The sequence below is a fragment of the Corvus cornix genome, chromosome 5 (genome assembly GCF_000738735.6).
Source record: "Corvus cornix cornix isolate S_Up_H32 chromosome 5, ASM73873v5, whole genome shotgun sequence".
NCBI lineage: Eukaryota > Metazoa > Chordata > Aves > Passeriformes > Corvidae > Corvus > Corvus cornix.
Genome location: NC_046335.1, coordinates 36,382,416 through 36,404,955, shown reverse-complemented (window position 1 = coordinate 36,404,955; position 22,540 = coordinate 36,382,416). Strand labels below are relative to the sequence as shown.

The 22,540-nt window shown below is 40.5% G+C and overlaps 2 protein-coding genes across 5 annotated transcripts in view; one reads left to right on the top strand and one right to left on the bottom strand.

Annotated features, from left to right (window-relative positions):
* MIDEAS (mitotic deacetylase associated SANT domain protein) overlaps window positions 1-6,103 on the top strand; it is a 55,654-nt gene extending 49,551 nt beyond the window's left edge. For all 3 annotated transcript variants that reach the window (XM_039553106.1, XM_039553107.1, XM_010389942.3), the window contains exon 13: window positions 968-6,103. In XM_039553106.1, the coding sequence (XP_039409040.1) occupies window positions 968-1,178 (211 nt within the window). In that variant the 3' untranslated portion in view covers window positions 1,179-6,103. The remainder of the gene's footprint in view (window positions 1-967) is intronic.
* A 1,133-nt stretch (window positions 6,104-7,236) lies between these two features.
* On the bottom strand, window positions 7,237-22,430 carry DNAL1 (dynein axonemal light chain 1). 2 transcript variants are annotated; one of them, XM_039553112.1, is made up of 8 exons: window positions 22,343-22,430; window positions 19,787-19,825; window positions 16,799-16,908; window positions 16,045-16,100; window positions 14,463-14,518; window positions 13,116-13,242; window positions 12,559-12,699; window positions 7,237-11,202 (listed from the first exon to the last, which is right to left on the bottom strand). In XM_039553112.1, exons 1-8 carry the CDS (start codon window positions 22,343-22,345, stop codon window positions 11,132-11,134), a joined length of 603 nt encoding a protein of 200 aa, XP_039409046.1. In that variant the 5' UTR covers window positions 22,346-22,430; the 3' UTR covers window positions 7,237-11,131. The 2 variants fall into 2 exon arrangements, with proteins under 2 accessions (XP_039409046.1, XP_039409044.1); XM_039553110.1 differs by having other exon boundaries at window positions 12,559-12,702; window positions 22,343-22,423.
* Between the last annotated feature and the right edge of the window lie 110 nt (window positions 22,431-22,540).

Below are 22,540 nucleotides of genomic sequence, written 5' to 3'. Positions count from 1 at the left end.
TGGTTATAGCAGCAGCTATTATGCCAGTAGGTACATAGTTCCCCTGGTTACATTTGCAGCTGTCTTTGGTGGATGTCAAATATATTTGTATTTCCTCACACAGCTTTAGTAGTTTTTGTAGGTGTGTTGCCAACAGAATAATAACTGTCAAGAAAATTCAGTTCCCTACATAAGTTGCTTACTCTTAAAACAACAGTCTTGTAATACCACTGGTTATCCTTTTATTTAAAAAGATACTGAGCTGGGGGATGGCAAAAACATGCAATCTGTGTCCAGTTACATCACCAGGGATGTGACAGATTCCTGTGATGCTGGAACTTTGCTGAAGGGACCCTGTCTCTGCCCATGGGGAGCATGTGGCATTGGAAAGGGCAGTGCTGTGAGAGGTCAGGCAGTTAGGATTTGGTCTTGGCCTCTGACACAGGACAAGCAGACAAGGATTCTTAATGGTGTCTGAACTTCACTTGTGCCATTTGATGCAAAGTCCAAATAGTTAATGGTGGAAGATGGAGGAATAGATCACAGAAATGTGAAGTCAGAAGGAAAAAGCTCAAGCATTTCGAGCTGTGTGGACAAGGCTCCGGAGTGGCATTGGGCTGTCATTTGCCTCCATGCTTATGGTACTGTTGCAGCACAGGGGTACACCTGAAAACTAGGGCCCCATTGTGTTAAGCAGCATGTGCATAATTCAGATACTGCCCCTCTGAATTCAGAGCTGAATGAGAAATGGCCACAGTAAGAAATACAGCAAGTGGTTTGAGGGTGCTCAGGATCTCCTGCTAGCATTGCACCTTGTGCTGCCACACACCGAGTGGTGTTTGCTGTAGGTGCTCTATCTCAGAGCCAGCGGGAGTTCTGGAGATGAAGCTCATGAACTCGAGGCTGGAGCAGCAGAAGCTCTTTTGGAGAAGTGATGAAAGAGGCGATAGGAGGGGCCAGTGCTAATGTACATGTGTGCCTTCCTCAGGGTGTTCTACAAGGTGAAGAGCCGCAGTGCTCACATGAAGAGCCATGCAGAGCAGGAGAAGAAGGCGGCGGCGCTGAAGCAGCAAGAGAAGGAGGCAGCGGCGGCAGCAGCAGCAGCCCGCAGCCAGGCCCAGCAGGAAGAGAGCAGTGACAGTGGGAGCAGCAGCAGCGGGAGCAGCAGCGCCAGCTCAGATGAGGACGGAGAAATATAGCAGCAGACCAGAAGTGGAGGGAGTAGCAAGGCTGGACCCAACCTCCCTCTTGGCGGTCTCACGTTTTTTTGCTTGCACTTTTCTTACCTGAACCATCAGGTCTCGGTTTCAGTGCTGCCATTTCCTCATGTCACATGTTCCACTTCACCTTGCCAGTACTGACCAAGCCAGAACGGTGGATAACAAGATTTGTTTAAACTTGGATTTTTTTTTTAAGACTAATAAGATTTCTATTCTATTTATAATGATATCCGAGGTACATAATAGAACAATGTCACCTGCAGTGGAAGTAAGTTCTCTCAGGTCAGTCAGACCTTTCTTTTTGTTCTTGTCAGGAATCATGGTAGTGGGACTCTTGGATATAAAGGTTTCCAGACTGGAGCAAGAAAATGAAGCTCTGCTCTGAGCTAAGTGTATCCAGTTACTGTGACACTTGTGATTTCTAGTTGTTTCCTTTCTCAGCAAGTTCTTCTTCTTTTTATGCTTTCCTGCTTTTCTTTCTGAGCAGTTATTCAGGCAGACAACAAGTTTTGTGGAAAGATGGTGTGCACTTTTGACCTCTGTTTCACAAAAATGAAAAGTGGGATGAGCAAAACAGTCTTCTTCCTTTTGAGAGGAAGTTTATTTTTCAAATGGAAGCCTAAGGTCATTTATCTTATGGCATTAAGAATGTAGCAATGAATATAAAAATATCCTGTGGGATTAGAGTAGCCACAGGCTTTGCAGGTTGTCTCATCTTGGAAGACAAAATAGTCAGCCTTTGATTAACTTAAAGAAGTCTGGGCTTCACAAGTGCAATTTGAAATGAAAACTGCTGGATTTGAATTTGCATAAATGGGAGCAAGTTTGTTTAGTGAAAATGAACCCAGATCTTCTTGTGTGCGGGATTGTGTGCACCTCAGAAATGGGAGGAATGGACTCTCATCTCCAGCAGTGATCCCTCTGTGAACGTTTTTACCTCTCAATATCCTCTTCTGTCCTGTAGCAGCCCTCATTTACTCCTTGAAATTGCCATCATCAAGCTTTTATGGCAGGGCCCTCGTTTCCCTGATAGTTGCTGTCAGACAGTATGTACATGCAGGAGAAGCTTGTCACCTATTTGCACACCAGTGGGCTGGGCAGTGCTGCCTGCTGGGTTGTCCTGGTATGAGCAGTGCTCTTTGCTGAAAGGCTGATTCTTCTTTCAGAACTGACACAAGCTAGTAGCCCAAAAAGTCTAGCCACCAAAAGCTCCTCGTGAAAGAGTTAAGAAGAAGTGGCCCAGGTGACAGATGTTAGATTCGCACAGGATTGTTCTGTACATCTTTATAGCCCACATTTATCATTCTTTTGTAAGGATGCAGAGAATCCCTTGTGCTTCATGGGCAGCTGGTCCCAGCCTGTAGCCTAGCTGCCCAGTTCCCTCCCTCCATCCAGTCCTTAGGAGCAGCACTGATCCCCAGCTTCTTGGGTGCTGGCACTGTGTCAGACCAGACCTGTACTGAAGGAGCTGATTGCTCCTGCCTTCCCCAGCAAGGATCCAGGAGATGATGTTGTATGTGAACTACAGAGTGTACCTGATTGGCAGATTTTTTTTTTTTTTTAATCTTGACCCTTCCAGCTGCTAGATAAATTCCTGGTTAACTATGGAAAGAGGCTCTAACCTCCAGCATGTCATCTGTCACTCTTCTTGCCCTGTAGTTTTATGCAACTATGATGGCTTCGCTCTCTTGTTTGGGAGACTGTATTGTACAATGTTTGCTTTGATGTATCTATGCCTTTGCATAGAATCCTTTTTCTGAATAGCGGAAAGAGTTAATACTCTTACAAAATCAGGAGGAGTACCATTAAGGACTGCACTTTTTGCAAAGTTGACACTTTCACCTGTAAGTGTTCAATTTTCTGTCAAGATTGTATTTTTCATTCCTATCAGAACTGGGTTTTATGTCAGTATTTGGATGACTGTTCCATGTTCCATGTGTATGGGTCTTATTGACTAACCAGGCTGTGGAAGCAGATGGCACATCATGAACTGTTAAAATCATTCAAAAACTGCAAAGAACTAAAAGCTGCTTCTTTAAAAAGAAGCTTAAGCAGATCAGTCTTCCTATTAAGGGTTTCAGTGTTGATTGTTATCTTTTTTTCTTCTATAAATTGGAGAAAATGCTTGTCTACCATTATTGTAGGGCCCTTGCAGACAACAGAAGCTTTAGCACACTGTGTCTGGAGGGACAGTAGGTAAAACAACTGCAAGCATCATTACAGTCTTCCAAAGGCCACATCTTTCACTGATTTCTCCCTATTTTAGGAAACTGATATAATTTTTCCTCTCATCAAGGACAAGCCATTGAGGTGCTGATTAGAACAAATCAGAGATTTTCTTTATTTGCAGAAAAATGTTGTGTATATTATGTACTGATTCCAGTACTGGTTGTTCCTCTCCCACCTGGCTGTAGTATAAGGTAGAAGAGAACAGGAAACCTGGACACAGTCTGTCACTGGAAGAAAATCAGGAAAGGGCTTTTTCTGAGGCTAACCTCTACAACAGCTGTGGGTTAGCAGGGCTGACCACAATCAGGTAAATGTGCCAAGTAAGTGGCATCAAGTTGGAATGTTTCTGAGCATATTTTTGAATTGCTAGTAGCCACCAGAAGACTTCTTTTCTGGCATGGTAGTAAGGAAAACAGCTCCTCCAAGTGTCATCTTAAAAAACAAACAGGCAAGCCAAGCCTGCTGCCCACTGGCTTATGGTAGGAGTTTGGAATTGATCCTGCATTTGAATTACATCCTGCCTACTAGCAAAAGTTGGCAGGGAATTGTTTTTTAAATAAAGAACAAAACCAAAACCCAAACAACCAACTCCCATATTCTGTGGACAAAGCATTTGAATGGAATTTATCTAATCTGGAATGAGTTATGTCCTACTCTTAGTGGGGGAAAAATAACTTGAGAGGCTCTTTACTGCAGTGCAGTGTTAATTTAAGTTTGTGTTATTCCAGTTAATATTTAAAAAAACCCACTTCAAACAAACAAAATTCTTGTCAATGTTCTGTTGATATGTCTGTTTTAAAACTCCATGCTCATTATTTTCCATCGTTTAAAGGCCCGTTGATTGATCCCCATTTAGTGTAAGGGTTTGCTGCTAATTTAGAAAACGGGCAGTAAAAAGTCACTGGTTTGAACGAGGTGTCTCTTTGCTTTAGCTCTTTTATATGGGAACAAAAATAAGATTTATAGACTGCAATTCTGTAAATGTGTACTAATAGACTTGCCTTTTACAGTGCAAGATCAGGCTTCAGGTGGTCATATAGTCAGATGGCTGTTTCAAAACCATTACCTACTTGAGTCTTGATGCCAGCATAGGGCATCACAGAGATGCAGCAACAGGTCACGTTGTGCCCTGATCATGTACTTCTGCCTGTGCTTCTGCCTGCCCTTTACAGAGAGATTCAGTCTTTCAGGTTTGTGATTGCATGGGATAGCATCTGAGTTTTGTAAGACTCTGTGTGTATGTAATTACTAGATAGATGCATGCACTTGTGATGCGTATCTGATATAGCTGCAGGTGTTTTGCAGTCTAGCTGCAAGAACCACTCTGCATTTTAATTTATTTGATGTTTGTTCATTTACTGATACAGGTGATGGTATCAGAGAGAACTTGGCTGTGTAAGTTGAAGGCCTACAGAATTTCACTCAGCTGTGCAGGACCATGGAATTTTGCTGGCTAGAAACAGGTAGGGATGTAGCTGCTTAAAGGCAGGGCAAAGATAGAAATTCAGAAGCTCAAAGGTAACTCATCTGTTAAATCCATTGTAGACAAAGTCCAAATTAACTAAAAATACTCTCTGATTTATCAAACTGAGGCGTTTGGTCATTTTTATCATTACAGCAATCTTAGATTAAAATCAACATTCAAAAAAAGTGTTTTCTTAACCACAAATGTGGTTTCTCATTCTCAGCAGTTACACATTTCTTAATTCTCTTTCAGGCAGTGGACTAGAAGGTTCCTCCAGATACATACTGTATTTTAAAGAAATAGGAGTAGGAAGGACGATAGCCATAGGAATCTTGTCTGCTTTCATACAATGGCACATTTAGTCCAGTGCTTACCAGAAACCTTATTCTGATCGCATTTTCCCACACAAACTTTCTCCTTGCTTTATCTTCTGCTGTATGTCTGGAAGTTTATAAAGCTTTAAAGAAACAGAGAAGCAAGTCTACCAATCATGTTTGATTTTGGGGGGTGGGGGTGAGTTTCTATGTAAATTCATCACTTGGGTTCAGCTGCTTTACTTTCCCTCCTTCTCTCCTGTGTCATATGTTAAGAAGACACAAACTTTGAATCCCAAGCTGTCTAAGGATCTTTCTTTCCAAGACTTAAGATTCCACTGACAGCTGAGCCTAAAAAAACCCTTAACTTCTCCAGATTAGAAGACAACATATATTTTTATAGAAATGTAACTGTGTATTTTAAAAAAGTTTCCTGCAGCTTCTCCACATGTATTTTTCCCCTTGTAGTTCAGATTTGATATAAACTTTTTTGTGTGTTCATTCTTTTTATGTTCTGTTTTTAAATTTGTAGTCAAAGCTTTGGTGTACTGTACAGGAGCAGTCAGCCTTTGTAATTACTGTATAAATGCTTTATAATAAAGTATATTACTTTTATTTTAATAAGTGAGCAGACACTTCCTTTTGTGTGTCTGCTGCCTAGGGCACCTTTTAAAAGACTGTTACATGTTTAAAATGTACATATATATAAATATATTTACCTGTTGCTGTACAGTTGTGATAGACTGGACTGAATTTATTTTTTGTGTGCTTTTTTATAAAATATTAATACACTAAAGGAAATCTTGCTGATGTGATTGTAATGTACTATGTAACTTATTTACTTAATATCCTCTATATATCTAAAAAACCTTTTATTAAATGAGGTTTAAAAAATAGTTTCTTAGCTGAGTTTTTTGATGGTGTGAGGGAGTGGCTGGGGGTTTGTGCGGGCTGTGGTGCACAGGAGGCTGTCATGAGTCCTTCTGTTTTGGTACTTAACCTTTTAGTTAACTAGGCTACACAGGTGTTCTCACAGCTATGGGCATGATGTCTTTAAAAGCTACAAATGCTACATAAAGCAGGTGGCAGAAATGTGTATCAGTGCCTGACTGGTCTTCTGTGAGATTGCACCTAGGATCTAAGGCAGCATACCTGTTAATTTACACTGACCTTTTCAATATTCTTGGTACAGCTGGCAGGAGAAAGACTCAGCCCAAGACATGAAAACACTAATTTTTTCAGCTTAGTGTAGAAGTCCTTGCTTTAGTTTAGTCCTGTGCCTGTGGCAGTTGATCAGCAGTAGTGTTTGGAGAAAAAAATGGTATTTTGCCTGGTGTGCAGAAGAGACAGGGAACACCGAAGCCTTCACTTGAGGTAACAGACCAGGACTTTCAGGCTTTAAGTAATGCATTTGCATCCCTGTCAAAGCCAGCTGGCAAAAGTGCTGAAGTTTAGTACTTTGCATAAAAACTGAGGCTGTGCAAACATACCTTAGACAATGAAAAAACCCACACATTTTGAGCATTTTGGGTTCTATCTTTTTTTACTGCTGGATCTAAGCCCAAGCTTCTGGAAGTTATTTCAGCTACTGAAAGAAACCTTATAAAGCATTTTAGTGATTAGTAAGTTTCGAGTTAGTGGTATTGTGAGGAATTCTGCAGTAACTCCCTGTATGTTTTCTAAATAGCATTACAGGCATCACTGTGGGATGCTGCTCTTGACATTATTGCGACCAGCTGCTGTGGGGTAGAAAGAGTTTTCTTTATATCAGAGTTTTGAAATTACATTTCAGTGACATGGTCTACCGAAGGCTAGAGTTTTATTAGAGAGGCTTATGAATCAATTAGCCTTCCCCCATCTGGGTTTAATGGAACTGATTGTATATTACTGTTAGCAGAATTTAAAGTGAATTAGTAATTCTGTACTGAAGAAAGATCAGCCATTTCTCAACCTTACTTGGATTTTTTTCCCCATATAGCAGCAGTAGACTTTTCTCTGAGGACCTAAGAATAAATTCTGACAACCAATGTCTTAAAAGATTGAAAAATATTTATGTATCAGATGACAACAAACACAATATATCAGCATTTTAAAAGCCTTAAGTTATTTTCTATTCTAAAATATAGAGGCAATAAGGAACAGCATTTACATGCTATCATACTATAAATACATTGCACCCTGAGCAGCTAGGAAAGTTTAATGAGAACAGAATTTAGTTTCCAAATACTCTTCACAAGCTGAACTATTTCGTTACACATCAGCCAAAGACATTTGTATAAAATAAGGTTATATTATTTTTGAACAAGTTTCACAGAATAACATTTATAAACATAGGCCTAAATAATTTAAACACAGCAAATTTAACAGCTTTTTGTGCTACAAAATTTTTGTATACAAAAGATAGCCAAAGGGGATGTTAAAAAGTGCTTCTCTTGCTTGAAGGTTTTTCTAGATGAGCCTACACCCGAGTCATCTGCTGGTTCTCAGGTCTCTGCTGTCATTTTTCTTCAGTTCTCAATAATCACGACATGCATCAGCTCTTTGAAGACAGGTGAGTGTGCCAACAAGCAAGCATAAACCTAGCTAGTTCCTACCACTTATTTAATCTTAGCATATTTCTCTAAAGAGTAAAGTGGATGCTAGTCCTCCATAATTTCACTGGGAAAAGCAGAATTCCACATGGCTTGCACATTTTACATGGGTGCTCTTTTCATCCATGAGTAAGAGTGTGCTTACTACTTCACTGGATGTGGTGTGATAGGAAGAGCAAAGTGTACAAGTGAAAGCCAGGCCTCCCAGCATCTCACTCCAATGTCCCTGTGGGCGCACAAGCCCACTGTCACTTTACACATGGCATCGTGTAGCACCAGCAATATGCAAACCAGCTGTTATAATTCTGCCACCTCTCTATGTTTTCCACCACATCCAGTGCATAGTTTTAAAGTGCAAATTTAAAATTTTAGGGAAACTTTACTTTAGAGGAATAAAAGTTTGGGGGGGTTGATTTGTTCTTGTGAGTAATCATGGCTCATTAGGCAAAGCAAGGTTAAGTGAAGCTTCCAGCTTTGAGACGAAGCATCTCCTGACAAACAAGAGCCACAGTTTATTCTTTTCTTACTGTATTGTTTCAATGAGACTGGCACATGGTTTTTATCAGAAGGGTTTTAAATTATATGCTAAGACTGGATGCTTCCTTCCTTCAAGAATGATTTTTTTTCCTTTTTTGGTGGTATTTGTAATGCCGCCCCCAAAGAGCTAGAGAATTTGTGCTGTTCAATCCATGGAAAGCACCAGTGCCAGTGGGCCACACAATACACCCAGCTCTACCACCATCTACAGTACTTTTTGGACTGATTCCCATAGGTATAGCCTCTATTGATCACTTACAAGAGCCAGGAACTGCTCTTATCCCTCACAACATGTCAATGCCAGAACACGAAGTTTCTATTTTGCTCTCAGAATGCCCCAAAATAGCCAAAGTGTAGAGTATTTGCTGTATCTAACACAACCTTCAGAAATGTACAGACTTAGGCCATATTTAGATATTAAAGAATCAACCAGTAGGATCACTTGGCATTGGACTGTGCTCGTCACTCCCTTTTTCTCCTGTCCCATTCATGTATGGAGCTAACCCAGCCATACACACCACTCTTCCAGATGTGCTGGGAGAGACCAGGTCCAGAGCTTCAACCACTTTTCTTTGTGGCCAAGCACTAGGAGAAGAGCACCACATGGTCTATTCTGAAAGTATCTCCAAACACAGAGATGAATTTGGCATCTCCCCTTGTTGGGAACATTCAGAAGGCAAGTTTTGAGTCAGTCAAGCTCTGGCTCACATTACCCACACTGTAACTACAGTTGTCAAGGGCACAGCCAGTCTCCTGTGGGCCCTCCCCCAGCAGCTGGGGCCAGTAGGACCTGAGTGTGCCACAGGCTCTGCCCAAGCACACCCACATTGCCAAGAGTGGTTGGCTGCAAGTGAACAGTGGCTTGGCTTCAAATGACGCCCATATGAAATGGCTGCTGACTATAGACGCTCTCCTCCATGGTGCTTCTTGGTCAGTGCTGCCTTTACTTATGATAAAGCTAGGAGAATACTTCTAAAGAAATGACAAACTAAAATGAAGTTGTCTAAATCCAGTGAACTAGTGAACTAAGGAACTAGTTTCAGGTAAAGAGAACAGCTGCCTGGAAATAAGTTTGTGCTGGGTGAAGAATGTTCCCAGTTTTTGCCATTGTGCTCTTGACCTTATTTTTAGTAACGGATCCAAATCAAACTCAAAACTCTTCAGCAACTGCCAATTTAAATTGGAATGCTTTAGAATTCCTCTTAATAATCACAAATTAAGTAGCAATATATTGAAACTAAACTGTGATTGTCTTGTAATCATCTACTTCACAGTGTTCACTTAGAAACTGATTAGAAGAATCTTCTACTACAATTATACCTGGAGCTTGAGATCAGTACCACTGTTGCCTGGGCCAATTCTACCATTTTATCTCTGAGCTTGACTTCCAAGATTTCAACTCCTGCCACATCTTCACAAACAAAATAATTAAGAGTGGCATTCTGCCCCCATCCCTTCTATGCTTGGGCTGGAACCAGCAGATACACTTGTTGCCACTTCAATTTAAAAAAAGATGGTACCACAAGTTAGAAGAAAAGCTTGTTAAAAAACCAAAAAGGAACTGCAGAAAAATCTACTCAGGTGACTCGATCTATTCTTCAAAGAGAAGAAGAAAAACCGTACTACTGGCATCCCACAGTGCAATCAGGTATGTCTTCATTGTTTAATGCTTTTCACTAGAAATGGCCACATAAGGGGGCTTTACTAAAACTGGTTACCCTGCAATATAGCACATACAGTACCTCTTCAATACTTTTTTTACCAGTGCCCTCATCTCATCTCATCTCATCTCATCTCATCTCATCTCATCTCATCTCATCTCATTCTCATCTTATCATCTCACCTTCCCCACTAACTACATATACTTTCTCTCACTGCTTATACCTGTGCTTTCACAAAAAATTAGTATCCCCAAAACCAAAATTTTCTGTCGAGCCCCAGTCTTCTGTTCGCTGTTTGTTTCTCTGTTACTATCAGCCTACCTAGCTGTAGGAAGATTCCAGAGCTGAGAAGGATTATGTCCACCAGTGACCCAGTCCAAAGCCAGAAACCAGCTGTAGGCTAATAGGCCACTAGTGAGAGACAAAACCCAAAGTTAGCAGGTATTTTAGTCTTACTGAAACCATGCAAAGAATTCCCATTGCCTCCTAAAAATAAATAAATATATAAGTTATACATGGCCTTCTAAGCAACGCAGTTGAGTTCCAATGTGAGAAGCCCATTTCAAGACTTAAAGCCAGAACAAGCAATCATCAGACCGATACCTTTTTGTGCGTATGTCTGCAACTACTGCGCCTGTTTGGCATAACACTTCAAGGAATGAAAAGGCAAACTCGTATATTAAAAATACTGAGAAAGACCCATGACAAAATTAAACACAACAAAGCTTGTCAGGTGTCTCTAAACCACAACATTGTTCTTTTGGTCTCAGTGTTCCAATTCAATGTTGGCCAGCAGCACCAAACAAGCTAAAATGGTTCTCTGATAACCCAAGAGTGAACAACAGGCACCACTAATCAGGAATTAAAACCAGCTATGTATCAATTTAAATAAAGATCTCTTGCTAGCCAAACAGCAGGTAAACTCAGCTCCACTAGTCTCTACAGAAGGTGTCATAAGCTTGACAAAACCAGTGTGATCAATTTTTGGTAACTAATTCTTTGGGTGAGAGACTGTGGAAATAAGCTGGTCTTTTAAAAACTGCCCGAAGACTTTTTTCAAACAAATACTTTATAAAAGTTTATGTGCCAAGCTATCTGGAATTACTTTAATAATTTAATACCCAAGAAAGTGCCATCAGTTTGCTCCTTCTGCTCCTTCCCCTCCTTCCCCTCCTTCTTCCTCTTCTTCTTTAACAACTAAGGTACCTAGGAGGAAAAAAAAAAAGGAAGACATAGTTAATGATGATCTACCTGAAAGCTTATCTGTCCTGTTGGAAAGAGTCAAGACTTGTATTTCCTGCCTGTTTCTAACCAACATGAACTTCTGCATACCTGAACTGGTCTTAACTAGAAAAGCCTTCAACTGATGAGCTCCTCTGTTGGGATGTTTTTCCACCTTCTTGGGTAACAGGGAATAAAAAGGTACTAATGCATGGTCTGCAAAATTAGCCTGACTTGGTCTTTGGGAGATGCACCAAGTCAGTTCAACTGCTAACAACCAACCAGCACATCCCACTTCTCTTGTGGAGCCCCTACTTTGTGCTGCCTTTTCCAGGACATACATGCCCAAGTTTTAGTGTGGTTAGTAAGTCTAACATTGTACTACCCAAGGGTACTTTTTGCCCACAAATATGTGCCCTATTCCATTTTATGTTTTACATTCAAAACTTCTCCTACTACCACAGCAAATGGACCACTGCAGGCCAGCCTTCCTAGCAGTGCAATTCTCTCATCAGGCTTCCACTTTCTAATATTTTTTTTTTACTGCAGTTGATCTGGTTTCAGATAGAATCTGGTAGTAGATTTCCCATCCACTGCTCCCTGTAATGAAGCTGTCTCCTCTTGTTGACATCCCTACACTCTTCCCTTCCCTGCTGGTCTTCTGACTCTTTCTTAGTGTTACCAGTCCTGCTCTCCCCTTTGCTGCTTTAGTAAACAGGGGATAACAGTGAACAGCTAACATCTCCATTGACAGGAATTAACATATTTAAAAATAGATTTCAACATTATCTAATTTTTAGTGTCTAAACAGTTGAATATCTTTTCATACCAGTGTCTTAAATAGGAGAGGACAGATCACAAATTGAGGCTTACTGCAGTAATGGAGGGGGATATTCAGGCATTTAGGAAATTTGCATGCAGTTTTGAAAATTTGCTCTTGCATCAAAAGTGAGCCAGAGCATATCCCTGTCTATCCCCATTCTCTCATGTCACCTCTTTTGTTGGGAAAACTGTAATTCAATTTGGCAGATGAAAGCCTTGTTAACTTATTTAATGCTAAATCTTTCGGTTCCCTTATTAGGTATTTGATAAAACTACTTAGGTAACTACAGAATAATGCCCAACTGTAGGTTGCAAGACCACTTGGATTTAACACTCCATAATCCATCAAACACTGTGGCCAGGATCTCAGTAGCTACTTCTGAATAACTCCAAAGAGGAGGGAGGAATATTAGTTTTATGGGCACACAAATGAATCTCTGAGGTTATAATTCATTTCCCTGTGGTTGTCTTTCTGTTAAGCTTTTACCTCACCCCAACTGCCTCATGCCCCAAACTCACCATCCAGCTTTTTCAGATTGGGTACCCGTTTGGTTGCTTCTTCAATCCAACTGTTCTGATCAGCGGCAAATTTCTCTTGTAGTGGATTTCCTACAAACACCAGCTCCTCTAGTAACGGCAGCTCTGCCAGTCTCACAAACTCTGCTGCAACCACAAAGGTGAAAACACCAACCAGATGTGGAACATGGAAAGCACATCTGCACCACACATTCCTTTCAAACTCAGTGCAAACATGAAGAGCATGGGACACGACAGGAGAGGGACTGCTTGGGCTCTAACTGGTGTCAGGTTAAAGAACAGGGATGCGTTTTAAAAGAGGTTGGAGAAAGATGATTCAAAGCATGAACTTAATTGGACTTAGAAGTTAAATTCAATATTCTAACTATTTTTACTCTCTTGCATGAGTGGATGTTTAGGGATTTTGCACGTGTCTGTAGGCTTGTCAGTTAGAATCAAAGCTCCATGAGATACAGCACTATTTTTCACTTGGTGACTTGAACTTACGCATTCACCATACTACAGGAGAAGTCCCTATGGAGTAGAGATGCATGGCTTACCCCAGTCTTTCACCAAATTATTTGACATATAAAGAATCTTCAGTTTCTTCATTACACGGATACCCCGCAGTTTCTCAATTAAGTTGTATGAGATCCATAGCTCCTCTAAAGTATCAGCGACTGCCTCCTGGAAAATGACAGGACTACTCAGATAAGCAGAAGTACATCTTCCTTATTATTCATACTCTTTCTTCACCTTCTACAGGTGACCTCATGTGAGAAAATACTGAGGTATGTTGGTCCTCATTTCCTTTTAAGCAGGTCCTGAATTATTATGCATGGCAAATACTCATGGGAATTAAAAGCAAAATTATATATGCAAATATATGTAAGGAGGACAGAAATCACTATATTAGAATAAAACAAGACATAGGTGGCTGGAGTAGTTCTTAAGGCTTAGGGGCAGAGGAGACAAATCTCCCTACTTGTGCACTGCAAGCATATATGAAGAGAATGCAATTCAACAAGTGCTTTGGAAGGGATGTTATACAGTGTGAGAGCATTATTTATTCTGGTACATTCTGGTATGTTTGTACCTGCTGGCCAGAAATCACATTCATAACCCTCTCAAAAGACAGGTTTGTTAAAACCAGTCATTACACACTAACTCTGCATTTCACACTTAAGAGATATCGCAACTCTGAAGGTGAGAGCAGCTTTGAAGAGAAAGTGTCTCTTGAGAAAGAAAATAATTTATATGTTCATTAAAAAAATACTGATTGAAAAAATATTCTTCTGGCCTGAATTCAAATGTAACAAAATTGATCCAATTTTTCCTCAACAAATTTTGCCCTACTAGGTAGACTCAGTCCTGCCACCATCCTCTCTAAAGCCATATTGCTCCAGGTACCAGTTAACATAAAGGGACTGACTCTCAGGAAGTGCATGTTTATAGGACAGCCAATATTGGTATTAAAGAAGCACAGCCTAAGAACCTTCAGATAGAAAATTCCACATGCAAAAAGTCTGTAGGAACTATACTCATGTAAAGCCAGTAGATCTAAATGGCTTTACAGATAGATGGCAGTTTTCAAATAAAAGTTCTGATCATCTTCATTAAAGACAACAAAATCTCTCTTTCTAAAATTTTTCTGTGTAGTAAATTAGTGTAGCAGAATTTCCAAACATGAAGAGAATTTGAACCAAAAAAAAAGTGAATGATTGTCTGAAAATTCAGAAGCAATGCGTAAGAGTGAACAGAGGATAGCAAAAGGAGAATATAAAAGGTTAGTGCCTAACCTTTTATTCAATTAATTTTATTAAATTCAGCAAAGACTTGTATAAACACAGGGGAATTACCCCACATTCTATTTTGTTAGTGAAGGATTGATACTAAAAAGCACATACCAATCCATTCAAATTCTTTATGTTATTTCTTCCCAAAGACAGAATCCTCAATTTTTCTGTAATAAATTAAAAAAAAATCTTGTTAATAAACAGGGTTTTTTTTCAATAAGAAGATGCTGTAAGTCAGGTAAAACACCATATTCTGCTTACAAACTGCACTCCGAACAGGCTGCCTTAAGAAAGAATGGCCTAACAGAAACAAAACCTCCTGACCTAAACAGATCAGCAGGAATGGATGTAGGGGAAAGCTGAGAAATACACTCATGAATACAAAGCTGCTCATGTGTAGGTTACCTAGTTGAAATTCAGTCCTGATAAATACTGAATAAAAATTATTATTTTACCTTGCACCTGAACTCTAATTGCTGACCTGCTTCTTTTGATCTTACGTAATTCATCTCTCTTCTTCTCCAAGCAGAAGTGGTTCTGATCGTATTTTAAGGCAGCAGATTTGGTTTCTATACTAGAGGCAGCATATAAAGCTGCCTTACAGATGCCTGATGAGAGACATTCAACTTAGTTCTAGTTTGTCTGGCTTTAGTATCAAATAATTGGTATAGACTGGATGTTTTGAATCTACATTAATATAAATATTTAACATACTTTAAAGGCTTTTAATGTTTTATCCCACTAAAAAATTTCATTGGTTTCACTTCTATGTATAACTACCTAATTCTTTTTTCTCATGATAGTTACTCAATTGAAGTATTACAGAATAGTTATTTGGAAAGACTACTGGAATATTTTTTCCCTGAAAAAAGCAGTACTTCCAAATCTTTTGAAGTTTGAGTTTATTATGAAAAGAAATAAGTTCATCAAGCTCTTTGACAGATCTCTTGGTGTGCAGTTGGAAAGGATGAGATTCCAAGTTCCTTATCTATCCAGCTGACATTTTAATGGCAACAGAAAAGCCTGGAAGCTCCACTTCAAAACCTGAAGCCCTTTTCCAGCCTCATGCCACAGTCCAAGTCCTGAGGACAGACCATTAAGACTTGTGCTCCAAAGTCAGTAACGTAAGAGTTTCAAAGAAAGCTGTCTAAGAAAGAGAAGCTCAACTTCTAGACAGGTGGCACATCCATTTATAAAGTATGAACAAAATGAAACCAAGTATATCCAATCCTCTGCAAAGTGGAATGACATTTTTCCATCCAGGTCTACAACACTCCAACCTCACTGCAACCAATAATGCATTTGCAGAGTTGTTGAACAGCAGACTGTCTCCATCGGGAGCATGGAAAATGGTCATGACATCACTCTAGAACTGATTAGGTGTTGAATTCCACAGCAAGGCCCACTGGAGGGTACTGAAGTGCTTACTGAGGGGAATTTTTTGTTTGTTGCACTGTGAGACAACTGTCAAGGCCAGTGCAGGGATACCTGCTTCAATACACCACTGCTGCTCAGCATGCATTCTCCACTAAGACTGATCATTTTAAAGGTCACTTGTAATGTTCTGTGAGGAGGGAATAAAAAAGGATAATAATAGGTATAAATAAAGCTGGACACATACAACAAATGATGGTATATATCCTAACCAGGCAACTAGAAAAGAAACACAATGGACAGCTGGCTTGTCACTTACTTAGGTTGTTCAAGTTGGCGATTCTATCAATGCAGTTTGTAGACAGCGACAGTTTCCTTTAAAAGCAAGAATAATCAATTCACAGTATATAAGGGATCACTACATTGGAAGAGTTCCATGTCCAAACACCACTGCATTAGAAATAATTTTATGTTCTTGTCTCATTAGATGGTGAACTAACTGGATGTGTAAACAGACTCAAAATATCCTCAAACCATCAAGATTTCTTCAACTTTATATAGCTACAGGGAAAGTACCACGAGTTACTTACATGACATACTGGATTATCTTTTGATGCCTAGCTTTAGCAAATGCATGGATGTTTATTTCTGAAATTACTCTAATCTCTTTCTGAAAGTCCTGCTCAAATTGCCTCTTTTTTTTCCATGAATTTTAGAGTGGATCATAAATGTGCCAGTTAGCTGACAGACTCCAAACACCGATCTGTAATTATATACTGATACACAATATATATTTTTTCTGGGGACAAATATTAATACAGAATCTATCCTAACACCTTCTGAGTTAAGCTACAGGGGCCTTTGAATTAAAAAGGGCAACTATATGTAGAAAGAAAAGCTCAGTTAGGAAAAAGAAGAGGAAGCTACTGCTTTGAAGACCATTGACTTGACATCGATTTTAAATACCATTTACTACTTGAACATAGTAAATACATATTTGCAGTGGACAGCAGAGAAACTGAAACAAAGAGAGGAGAATATTTTGTTTCCAACAGGTTTTTCATTGAACTTACTCGCAGTTAACAAGAGCAGAAAGAGCACCATCCATCTTCTCCACAGGAGGAACCTGCCCATACAGTTTCACTTCCTTTGCCTCTGAAGCCTTCTGGCCACTTTTTTCTTCCTAAAGAAAAGAGAAGGTGAGGAAGACACTCACTGCTACATGCAATTACCAAAAACTACTATACTAAAAAAATTACTCTAAAAGTGATTACTATAGAAGTAACTCCAATATACTACTGGAAAGAGAAAGCATTTTGAGGACCGTTACCAAGATTCCTGCTGGTGTAGCATAAAAAGGGTAAGGCTAGCTTATTTTCAAGATATCAAAAGAACTTATACATTACATATGCTGGTTTTTAAAAGTTGTGTAACAGTTGAGCAATTTAATCAAGTAGTCATCTGCCATAGAGAATGGAGAACAGATGGAAGGCTAAAATTTTGAATTAAGGTATTTCCATGGAGACTGACATAGAGAAATCTCAGCTAGGGCCAATCTACAGCAGAAGCAGATTTTAAAAGTTCTGACAGAAAAGTTTCCTTCCCACTTCACCCAGAAGTCTCAGAATTCATGCCTAACTCACAACACAAACTGAACACAGGGTAGTATCTTTTGGGGGAGAACCTCAACAGATTCACAGTGTTAAGAATCCCCCCCCAAAAAATTCTAATTAGCCATTAAGCAAGAGTGGGGGAAGATGTCACACTTTAGAGAATACAGAAAAAGACAAATTTCCTATTGACAACCTAGATTGATAATTCAGAGCCTTAGAAAAATGGACGTAACTTCAGCATTTAGGTTTATTAAAAATACAGTCTATTAAAGTTTTTAAAATTCGGAAGTGATGGCAATTATTGACTAAACACTTGGAACAAGTATCTGTTTAGAGAGTAGCAGCAGTTTTGACAGCTGCCTCCCTGACAGCACAAAGGGAGCATTTTGTCAGTTCACTCAGTGTTCAGTGCAGGGACTGGAGGTCCATTAACAAAGGAGAAATCCTGGCGCTTTAGAAACAAGGACTCTTGTTTTCTCCCCCATTTCATGCATCTACTGAAAAGAGAGAGAGCTGAGTGTGCCCCAGTTTATATGGCTACTTTGTAATTAAATTAATCATATCCTGTAAGTCTTTTAGTATCCCACTGCAGAACATCAGGTTTTCATAACATTATTTTTCCTCTTATGCACCCAAAATACTTCAGAAAACCTAATGTAATAAAAAAAAATGTTGTCTTGTACATTTATTTATATTCCAGTTTCTGTCCAAATTCAGTGTGACAGTGTTATACTCATAATTAGCAATTTAGCAAATAAGCATGTCAGATGTTATGCTGGAATATGCCTATACATGTTCAAACAAAGTAACTATATCAATGGGAAACTTCCATTTTCTTTTCTAAGAACAGCACTGTATCTATTTGTATTTACACTCAGTTTGTAATCTATCCGCTTATACCAACCAATAAAAATACATTTTTCCTTAAAAACATGAAAGGGAGAGAGCTTCCAACACAGACTGTGGCCAGCAGTGAGCACCTGCAGGAAGAAAATTCATCCTGATTGCCAAGTACTTCTGTAAGCAGCTGCATAACCACAATATGCCACAGAGAAAGTATAGGTAGAACAGACATATTTAAGAACAGGTTACATGTTTGCCAAGTTGAAGCTGCTTTGATTTCAAGTTGCTTTGATTCAACTAATGTCACCCTGACTGTAGGGCATAGGTAAACCCTTATGGCAAAGGGAAGCAAAAAATTCAGAATGCAACACAACGCCGAATCCAGTTGTACAAGTCACATGGACCCAGATTAGGAAGAGTAAAAAGAAGATTTAGACCCACCCCCAATAATTTGAACAGAAAAGCAAATTCAGCACTTCATGCCTAACTTTGATGGAAACTCACTGACACAGGGTGATTCTGTCTAAGAGACATGTGACAGAGGAGCAAATGAAAAATAAATCTGTCATAGGAAACATGGAGCTGAAGTTCTGGAAGGCAGAAAGAGTGAGGGAGGAAAAGAAAACTTTTAATATACAGTTCATACCTCTAGTAATGCTAATGTCTGCAAGTCGTTGCATTCTAGTTCTTACTAGGAGAGCAGGAGTGAAGTTTGTGGGATATACCAACATAACTGGAAAACCCCTGAAATACTGAAGGTACTAAACAATGATAAAACTCAAAATGGAAACAATCTTCAGTCACAGGCTAGTACCTTGAGCTTCTGGCTTTCAAGTGTACCTGCCCACACTCTCACATCCAGATCTTCTAGAGACCAAAACATTTATAAATCCTTGCTCTAGCAGCTGGCCAGAATTAGCAGGGAAGCACATGTACACCAGACAGCACGTCTGTGCCTTTATCTAAAATTCAGAGACTGGGGAAAGATTTTCACTGGTTTTACTGGACAATGAACCTGACCCTAGAGCATCCTGCCTCATCATTTGAAATTACATCTGCATCCTTGCCAACACACAGCTTTCTGGAACACCAGGTCAGCCACCACCAGACAAATGAGCTTCTGCATTAACACAGTTACTTTAAGAAGAAAAAAACCCCAAGAAATTCATTCTGAGTTAAGCTTTGCACAACATGAGGCACCATATGTCAAAACACATGTAGAAGTTTCACTGAATTCAGTACGGTGAGAATTTCATACTTGTTTATTCTGTGGGAAGGACTGCACTTAGGTAAAGTGAACAGAGCATAGTTAAAACATAATACCTTCCCAGCTCTGAATCTCTTTGTGGCTTCAGGCCAATGCACATTCAGCAGAACAAGGCAGGAGGGCAAAACAGACTAATCTTTACCAGTTGTATCAATTTAACAGGAACATATAGAAAGTCCAACAGAATGTACTATACAACAGCAACAGTAATCATCATTTTACTTTGTGAAACTTCTTAACGCAGATGTTTCAAGCAAACATTTCTTAAAACGTTTGAAAAACAAATTTAGCTGAATACAGTCAAACCCTACGCCACTAGACACTGTTCTAGTACTTACCCATCTGGCTAGAGCTTCTTTGATGGTCGTTGCTTTTGCCTAAAAATGAAACAAATTTAAGTGAATATTCACTGAAATTTTTAAGTGGCTTGTTCACTGCAAATCTATTTCCTCTCCCTTCCCTCTCCCTATCCTGCTTGTTTGCCCCCCTTCCACCACTCTCCTGTATTATCTTGGGTCAGCCAAGTCAAAGAAGTTGGAAACCCCCAGTATCCCATAGTTTTGTTTTCTGGGGTACTTTGCTGCATTTTCAGAAGCAAACGTTGGGCTTAATGTCAGGACATTACCTTCCTGATCTTACTTTCTGCCCCACGGCACACTGCTTATCAGCTTTTATGGTGAAATTCAATTCAAAAGCATAAGAAGTTACTGCACTGAAAATTGCAGTCTAATGCTCTTAAACCCTCACACTTTCTATTGCACATTAGCAACTTCCTGTCTGAAAGCAAGTCTGTGACCAGACAATGATACAGCCTCTTAAAATTCACTGAAGAAAATGAGGTACACCTTGCCAAAACTCAAGAGCAATCTGGATTGTATATATTTGGGGTTTCTTTCCAATTGTTTTGCATTGAGTTACACCATGCGATGTGAAAACATGTATATTAATCAGTTTGGGAAAACCTGAGAGCTGCTTTTGAAGGCTTTTTAAGGACTGACCCTCTTTCTGTAGTCACTAGCTCATACTTTTCTGCCTCACATCAGAGTCTTAGTGAAACCACATAAAGATATCCAAAACAATAATATATAAACAACATGTTTAATGCTTCTCTAAACATTAAACATATTCCAAGATGTCTTTTGGACTAAAAAGGTTTCAGAGATCAACCTTTTGTTGATCAACTGATCAACAGCCTTCTTTCTACAAATACAGGAGGACTCTAGTTCTGGCATCTCTGTTGCTCTTAAGTGTAGCAGTACATGTGGATAAAAGCAGCCTGTCAGGTAATCAGATATATAACCCCCACACACTATAAAAGTTAAAGCCAACAAACTAAGTTCCACCAAACACCTTACAGGCAGCCACCTCAGTCACAGAGCTTTAGTGTTGGGTACTTTACTCTTGACCACAGGAAACTCTGGTCCCACCAGTAAAAGGCAACAGCCAAGGCAGCTGCATATAAAAAATGGCCACAGCCACTGAATACCCAGCAACAGCCTAAGAGCCAGCAACATCAGGGTGCCTGAGTGTGCATCTCAAACATCAACATGCACCTCCATTTAGACATCCTCAGATGTCCCAGCTGTTTCTGCCCATTGACAGGCATTCATTTCAATCTGGTCTATACCAAGTGATAGCTAGCTCTAAATCCCATTGGACATGACCTGCAAACTTGTGCCACATCAGTAGCTCCCCAGTGCCTGCCAAAGATGAACATCTGCATGACCTCCTCTGGTTCAGAAGATCACATCCCTAAGTTCCCACTACAAAAGCCTCATTCAAGCCTATTAACAGCTACCACTGTGCCAGCAAAAACAGCTGTCTTCCAGTTAATTGGGGTTTTTTGGGCAGGAACTTAATTGTCTTTTTCATACTTATGGCAGCCAATCACCACAGCACTTGGGTATGTGATCTCAGTCACTCATGTTGAAGGCAGAAATGCATTTATAAGACCAGTGCCTGCTGCTGTTTCAAAGTCATGCCTAAAACCAGTTTGGACTTTAAAGCTATTGATCCATGTGAGCACAAGGAGCAGCTTCTTCCCTGACCTCTGTTGACTTATCTCTGCCGTTTTAATGGAAACACGGACACCAGCACAGTGGGTTATCTGGAGAGCACATATCAGGGACTTCATTTTCTTTGAGGTGCACTTAAAATTTCTGCTGGTAAATCAGAGTATCTTCTGCCACGGGAGGTTACTTAAGAGAAACTTCTCTCCAAGAAGCTTATCTGCAGGGTTCTTCTACCTGCTTATTGAACAATTTTCTACAGGCATTTAGACTAAAGAAAGTCATAATACTTAAGATACTCAAAATTCCAGGGTGACCAATGGTCAGCATCAACATGGCAGGAACAAGAAACAGAATCTCTTAAGGGGAAAAAATAACCATACTTGTACTAGTAATAGTTGTAACAAAAGATGTATTTCCCCCCCTCCCCCCAAAACATGGCAGTTGGACACAGAGTATTTCCAAAATTTAGATCCCCCCAGGGCAAAGCAAAATAGCAACACTTCGCCTTTATTTGCAGACATTTATTTGTATGTTAAATAGATGAAATCGGAATTGCACAGCAACAGATACCAAGCTAATCGCTGTAGGGATGGCCGATACTGCCGCCTTAAAGCCACGTACTAACTGAGGTTTGTGAGACTCCCCTCCTCCGTCGCTTATCCCCGAAATCCCCCTTTCCCAAGGCACAGCAGCAGGCTACCGTCCCCCGCTCAGCCGCCGCCCCGACCCCGCGCTGCCTCCCGGACGGCTCTCGCCGAGCCCGGGCTGCTCGGCGGGGCCCGGCCCGCGGGGGCTCCGCGCCGCCCCTCAGCGCCGCCGCCGGCCCGGGGCCCGCTCAGGCCCCCGCCGCAGCCCCCGCCGCCGCCCGGCCGCAGGACTCACCATGGTGCCGTTGCTACCGCGAACGCTCCGGTTGCTACGGGCGCGGGGAACGCCCCGCCCGGAACTCGCGTAGCGGGCGGCAGCCCGCGGCGCCTTGTGGGACGTGGCGGGGCTGGCCCTGGCCTTGTGCGAGCGCGGCACGGGGTTCACGGCCCACGCGGGGCGTTGTGGAACCCCACGGGCAGCTCCGAGGGCCCG

Bases quoted from the DNA above. Each gene is read 5' to 3' on its own strand.
- DNAL1 (XM_039553110.1), bottom strand. The intron at 16,101-16,798 runs GTAAGTTCAATG...TTGCTTTTAAAG, and splicing joins TCTGCTCTTGTTAACTGCGA to GAAACTGTCGCTGTCTACAA. The intron at 11,203-12,558 runs GTGAGTTTGGGG...TTTTCCTCCTAG, and splicing joins CAATCTGAAAAAGCTGGATG to GTACCTTAGTTGTTAAAGAA.